The sequence below is a fragment of the Poecilia latipinna genome, unplaced genomic scaffold (genome assembly GCF_001443285.1).
Source record: "Poecilia latipinna isolate Pla-1442-1.1 unplaced genomic scaffold, P_latipinna-1.0 Scaffold2569, whole genome shotgun sequence".
Classification (NCBI taxonomy): domain Eukaryota; kingdom Metazoa; phylum Chordata; class Actinopteri; order Cyprinodontiformes; family Poeciliidae; genus Poecilia; species Poecilia latipinna.
Window position 1 is genome coordinate 8,271 of NW_015115185.1, and position 7,298 is coordinate 15,568.

At 38.5% G+C, this 7,298-nt stretch overlaps 1 protein-coding gene across 1 annotated transcript in view; it reads left to right on the forward strand.

Moving 5' to 3' along the window:
* Positions 1-7,298, forward strand: part of LOC106938335 (cadherin-2-like) — a 59,974-nt gene that overhangs the window by 5,384 nt on the left and 47,292 nt on the right. The window contains exon 2 of the mRNA XM_015020320.1: positions 6,225-6,351. Coding sequence (XP_014875806.1) covers positions 6,225-6,351 — 127 coding nt within the window. The remainder of the gene's footprint in view (positions 1-6,224; positions 6,352-7,298) is intronic.

The window sequence follows — 7,298 nt, forward strand, 5'->3', positions numbered from 1 at the left end:
GCGTATGCGTGAGTGTGTCATCAGAGCGTCTCTGTTCATTCTGGAAGTGATAAAAGCGAGCCCATCTACCCTGTCCCTCCTATCCTCAATCTCTCCCGATCTCTTACGAACACACTTTGACAGACAAAATGGAAGATAATGTTTCAAGTTTTTGGCTTAAGCAAAAACGTGTTTGTTTGAGTTATGTGCTCATACAAGCAAAACTGTATGAGCACATACCTCCAGCCTGCAGCAGATGATCTAGACCTCCCTGTGGAGCTAGCAGGCTGCTGCTATGTTCTCCTGACTGGAGACTGGGTGGTGGGTGGTGAGTGGGGTACATTCAAGTTTTCAGGAAAATAGGAAGCTATGGGACAAGATATGTCTAATCTACAAATCTTTACCTTGGCATGATCAATCTAATCCACGTCAGATGTCTAAATCAGACTTGCTGCCTATCATGGGGTTGCTAAGCTGCAAAACATTTTCAGGACATTAAAGTTGGAAATTTTCCAAATTGGAACCTGTCCCTGGGAATTGTGGGTTTTTATGGGGATTTACTGGAAATTTGGCATAATTTAAACAAATTGCATCATATTCAAACATAAATAAGATTTTGTTTTGTCTTGGGCAAGCATAATAATAATGTTTAAAAAAAATTACATTTCAGATCAGTAAATTATTTGAATTATAGTATCAAAAATATTTTTTTTGGAACAACAAAACACGAAAAGCTTAGTGGAATGTTACTAATCCCATCACCTCATATATCTAAGCACTTTTTTGCTATCCTTTTTAACATTTGTCAGCAGGCTGCAAAAATTATTTTAAGATACATTATTTAAACATGTTAACTCCCATAAATCCCCATTCATTCTCTTGGATTTGAACAATTCTAGAATGCTGTGACCCTAGTCGTATAATCAATTTGCTGGCACCAACAATATTCAAAATGTTTGTATGTAAAATAGTATTAAGAGGTAATTGCAATTTAGTAATATTCATAAAATAAGATATGGGTGTACAACAGCTTGTCAAAAACAGTTGTCACTATTACATACAATTTCGTGTACCTATTAAGTAACACTTTATTTGAAGGGGGGTGAATAAGACTGACATGACACTGTCATAAAAACCTGTCATGAACATGAATAAGCCTTCATGAATATTTATGACAAGTCATAAATATTCATGAAGACTTAGTCATGTTCATGACATATGTTATGTCATGTTTATGAAAGTGTCATGACAGTCTTATTCACCCCCCTTCAAATAAAGTGTTACCCTTTTGTTTTGTCATAAGAAATATAGATTGTTTTCACACCTGATAGTTTGGTAGACTTGGTTCGATTAGGGATCAAAATTGCAAAATTTGTTACATTTTCAGCTGGTGCTTTTCACTTTCACAATGCACTGAGTCATAGAATTCAAACTAATTGAAAAACTTCTTCCCCCCTCACCTGTCATGGCTCTGCAACAAGAACTACTTAAGGAATTGACACAAAACCTCTGAAGAAGACAATGAGCACAACTTCCTGCTTCACAAAATGTAAACAAAAATGGAGTGGCATCAGATTTTAGTGGTTGTAGGATTTCTCCACTGATATGCATTACTGGTTTGGACATGGCCTATCAGCCGCTACAGCTAGTGACGGTCCTGCAGGCTTACTATTAGAGATTCTCCAATCATGTTTTTTGCTGCCGATTTCAATCACTGCCGATCACCTGGATTGACTGTTCATTTTTCTTTTTATAAATGCTACTTTGTGATCAGACAAAATGGAAGAATGATCTGGCAATAAATTCACCTAAATTAGACATTAACATGCAAAATACTTGGAGCCACTCACAGCAGCTACTCAGTAAAAAGGACAACTGAAAAGCCTACAATCAGTAAAATAATTAACAGTTCTAAGTATCATAAATTACGCATAAGTCAAATAAATCTGCCTATATCAAATAATGCTAAGACAAAAAGACACATTCATTTAAAGTCAAATGCAGGTTGCATCAAAATAAACAATCCTGAGTTACTGAATCAAAACTTCCAAAGAGCATGGCTAATTGTTTGGTGCTGGTTCTGATTGATTGTTTCTGAATGACCGGAATAATTCTGCAGAACACAGACAGAGATCAGAGGAGGACAGAGGAGATCGATTATTTTCCCCAGATTATCTGTCTTATGTTAGGACAGGGAAAGTTTTAATGCATATGTGAAATCTTGCTTTTGTATAAGTTACATGCAGCAGCTTTAAGCAGACGTTTAGTGTGAGAGTTCACTGCTGGGTGGAGGAGAAACGGCGCTGTGAAATATTACTATCAGTAGTGCGTTGCGGTATTCCAACAGTGAGAGCAGAACCAGCGTCTTCCACCTATAGCTTGCTGACTTAAATTATTTATCGGGTTATTTGTTTAACTTTCTGACCGCCATGCCCTTCCGGCTGAATGTTGGTCGTTGTGCGCTCCTTTACCTGCTGTCTGACCGCTCCCGATGTCTTTTTTTTCCTGCAGTGTGCCTCAATATAACCAAACTCCGTCAAGTGTTTGTTCTTTAAATGTCATATTAGATTTGTTGTGTTGATGCATTTTGACCTGCTTCAGCCCCGAGGTCATTTTCCACCGCAACACGCAAACGTCCCCATTCACTCTGAGCGTGGAAATTCCACACAATATTGCTTAAGATTTGTTGCCACGTGCTTACGCAGTGTGAAGAAAAGAAGAGATAAGCTGCACAGGCAGGCTTTGAAGTGACATACAGGTGATCGGCAACAACAGACAGTGATCGGCGATCACCAATCATACACTTTTTCATGAAAATCAGCCGATTATGATTGGTGGCCGACCGATCGGCACACCTATAATTTCTATGCATTGAGTCAGGACCACAAAACCAGACTATTCCAATGTGAGATGAGCAGGATTCTGTCACAACAATGGTCCTAGTGCCCTCATTTTTATATAAATTCTTACCAGATTTCTATAAAATATGTTTTGAATTAAAGCTGAGAAAATTGCTGAGTTTTGATGCGTAAAATATGTATTCTGTCAAGTTGCAAGTAAAGACTAAGCAAATTTCTCTTTTATATTGGACAATAATTTAAGTTTACATACCAGTAACTATTGCTGCTAAAATTCCTATGCTTTATTAAATATTTGAAATGAAATATTTCATCCTATTTGATGATTGTTATGAATATCGGCAGGTTCTACATACAAACAAGGGAATTAATTAAGTTTTTGTCCTTTACTAAAGTTTTCAAAATTACAGCAGAAATGGCCTTTAGCTTACCTCCAATAGAATCTGTTGTTAGGGCTGTACTAAAGAATTTACTGTTTCTTAAATGCCAGAAAAATGTTAGATTATATATTTTTTTAAAAAGTTTCCTTCAAGTGATCTTTTAGTTTTATCACCATGTCACTTTTAGCTGGAAGTAATTTGTCCATTTAGGATGGACCATGCTGGAGTTTTAACTTGAATCAGTTTAGAGTGAAGTCCAAAAGGTATCCCAACCCTTGAGACTTGCTTATCAACAAAGCTGGATGGTCAAAAATACTAGATGTATCTTGTCACGTGGTAACAGCTCTTTTTTTGGTGTTCTTGGAACTCGGAGGGTTCCAAGCATGCCAACTCGGTCAGAAAATGCAACATCACAAAAAAGTCTTACTTGGGGGTGGAGTATCTGGTTGTGTCATAAGAGTGACTCCCTTACAATAAGTCACAACAGCGACTGAGTTTATTTAGAATTTTTAAGAAAATGGCAGATTGAACAGCATAACTTCCATGTCCTCCATTGTTGTATTTTGTTTGTGTCATGACAGCTCATGTTGCTCTGGGAGCACCCAGCTATATGATGACCCCACCCACTAGAGCTGTTTCTCAACTGTAATGAAAAACCACCTGAACTGTGTAGGGGAGAGATGAGCCAGATCCAGCTTTGCTACTAGTAGCTGGTGGGAAAAGGCAAATTCTAAATGCGCAGACCTGATACTTCTTGTGCATTGTCTTTGTTTCTCACAATAACCTTTTGGAATTTTGGTCCTGACCTCTTGATAGAAACAATGTACCAGTGCACAAAATTTCAAACATGATGTTGTCTCCCACCCCTGTAATTTACGGTTATGATGATCTTATCAGGCTTACAAGATTCTGGCATTTTCCTCCAATTATTCCTTGGTGTTAGTCTATTCAGACTGCAGGATGAATAAACTAACACAAAGACATTTTTCCTGTCTTACTGAAAGGTTCATGAACTTTTGTGTGTGTTTTGCCTAAGAACAGACAAGCTTAGACTCTTGTAAACTGATTCCCATTTCTAAAGTAACATCAGCAACTAGATGCATACATTTTCTGTGCTTTAGCTCTGAGGAGGAGATGGTTCTGTTTTTTTCTCTGTCTTTCTGATCATCTTTTTTTCCCTGCAGTGTTAGAATTTCAAAAAGTTGAGGGTTCCTGTCATGAAGTCTACACATCATCTTATCCACAAAGAGCAAGCTAACATGCTCTCAGCTGGGTATCAACTCACTTCAAACTACAGAACAGAGTTTAACTCAAAGGCATTTGAATGTCTCACTTTATCCCTTTGATGAGCCCTCCTGAAGAGAATGTCATCCAGATGCATTAAAACATAATCTCAGAAAAACCTTCTGCTCCAAGTTCTACTGATCTGTATACTTATACTTTGTTATGTAACTCAAGTGGATGAAATCTGAACTTTGCTGCAAATGCCTGTAAACTTTTAATTAAAGACAGATATAAGAAGGCTTCTGTTTTTATGATTAAAATTGTAGTGTTATGTTACAACTGGATTATTTTTAGATCCGAATTATCTTCTCGGTTGTTTCTTTCTTACTTCCTTGTTTTGTGACACATATACAGTACACTCCTGATCATAACCATGTTGGAAGTAGAGCTTCAAAATGTAGGCACAGAAGATAGAAGCAAAACATAAAGTAGCAAAATAGGTCTAGTTTTGTTAAGATCACAATATGGAAAATCCTGAAACAGGCACACAGTAGACCCTTTACTTGCAGGGGTTAGAGACCACAGCTAAAAGACAGCTGCTCTAAAATATTTATTACAGCCTATTTTAATAAACCAAACACTGCAATATTCATTATCAGTGAAAAACGTTTTGGCACTACTGAAGAAGCTGACATCTACAGTGTTCCTCATTGTCACTCTTATGGGTACGACCAATCGGCACCAAGGAAAATGAATGGTGCTTCTAGATTGGCTGCTTTGAAAATGCCAGCCAGTAGCAAGTCATGTAGTATTGAGCTTAGGTATTTCAGCTACCCACGCTGCATTTTTGAATATTTTAGATATGCTCAGCAAAAAATCTGTGAATAGGTGGATTTTTGTTGAATAATTTGGAGCTATGTTCTACAGAAAATCTATGCAGTAGTTTGAGTTTTTTACAATTTGACAATTTGGTTATGATGCATCAGCACAGAAGGCATTTTTAATTTATTCTGTTATCTTAAAAACTCTAAAAAAAAAAATAAAAAAATAAAAAGTAAAAAAAAAACCATGCCAGCTGAATTCTGGCAAAATGTTGCAAAGATTGTGTGTGTGAGTGTGTCATTAGAACAGTTTCTGTTAATTCTGGAAGTGATAAAAGCCAGGCCATCTACCCTATCTCCCCCACAACCTAATTTCTTCCAATCCCATACAAACACACTCTGACATGCAAAGTGAAAGTGACCTTTTCAAGTTTTTGACTTAAGCAGAAGTTAAACAGGATCCTTACTTTAATCATAGAAGCACAGACCTCACACACTCAAGCCTGATCTAGACCTCTCTGTGGAGCTAGCAGACTGCTGCTATGTTCTCAACCAGCAACCCAGAAGTCCAGAAGATACTTACCTACACTTATTTAACAACCCAGAAACTCCTATTCTTCCAACCAAGAAAAGGAATTAGATCAGAGAATACTTCTACTATATGCTTATTATGCGTGAAATAATTGACCCAGTTATCTGCTGGTGGTCCTGCTGATTAATAATGGTGTCTGACTGGACCTTAGCAGGATTTACGTTTCATGTTATTGTGCCTCAGTGTTGCATGATGGAGGAATTAATGAAAAAAATGTCCAACCAGGCTAAGTTCCAGTTGCAGACGCGTTTTCATTGGCTGACATATTTAGGTTAAGTTTTGAACAGAGAAAGATGTTTATCAGGTTAACAGCACATTTTGCAGCTGGATGAATGATTTTCTTCCTCTCATCTTTTTCCTCTATCTGCAGGTTGCTGTTCTGGCCAAGCTGTCGTCAAGCAGGCAGGATCGGTTGCCATGCACAAAGGGCTTTTCACAAGAGGAATACTACACTAAAACTGAGTCAGAGATGGCAGAGGGGCAGGCTGTGTTTAACGGTGAGTGCACACACACACACAACACACACATGCTTGAATGAACAGCTCCAGTATCGCTGCAGTTCGAGTGTCCTGCTGGTTTTTGAATGACAATGAAGCTTTAATACCGACTCAGTGGGGTTAATGAGTGTGACGGGACATTCTGTTAGGTACGGACTCTATCTGTGTTCCTCTGGTTTCAGCAACGGTCAAAACAAAGGCCCATAATATGTGTGCTAAATTTGTGGTTGATGAATATTTTTTACAAGGCAGTCATTAAAATATTTGTACTTTTAGGGGAGGGTGTATGGCAAGCCCTTCTGTGAATGGTTGGTAGTTGGTCTTGTTTTTGCTCAGTGTCTTTATCCCATTTCAAACAAATGCCCTGCTGCACAGCTTAACAGGTGAAGAAAACACAAGGCTAATTGCTGGTTTGAGTGTGATCATTACTCCTTCAGATTTGTGGAGGATAACTCCAACAGCTGCAGGCATTGTTGAAGCACAAGGGGTGTAAATTATCTTACCTATTCTGCAAAGAAAATCTTCCAGATATAATTAGCTTCAAGGGTGGAAAACCACCCTACAAACCACTTGCACAAGTGTCCATCAAATGTGGCATGTACCAAGGAGACGCTCTGTCCCCACTGCTGTTCTACGTAGGCCTTAAGCCCCTCAGCCAAATCATCAACAAGACTGGCTACGGATACCGACTCAAGAATGAGGCCAGGTCGTCCACACAGAAAGGGTCTCACTCCGAGAAGGAACAATAGCAGACATAGAGCACAGTTACAAGTACCTGGGAATACCACAAGCAAATGGCAACCTCGATGAGGTCACAAGGAAAGGAGCCACAGCCAAATACCTTCAACAAATAAGGCAAGTCCTGAGAAGCCAGCTCAATGGCAAGAACAAGATCCGTGCAATAAACAGCTATGCCTTACCAGTAATCAGATACCCTGCAGGAATAA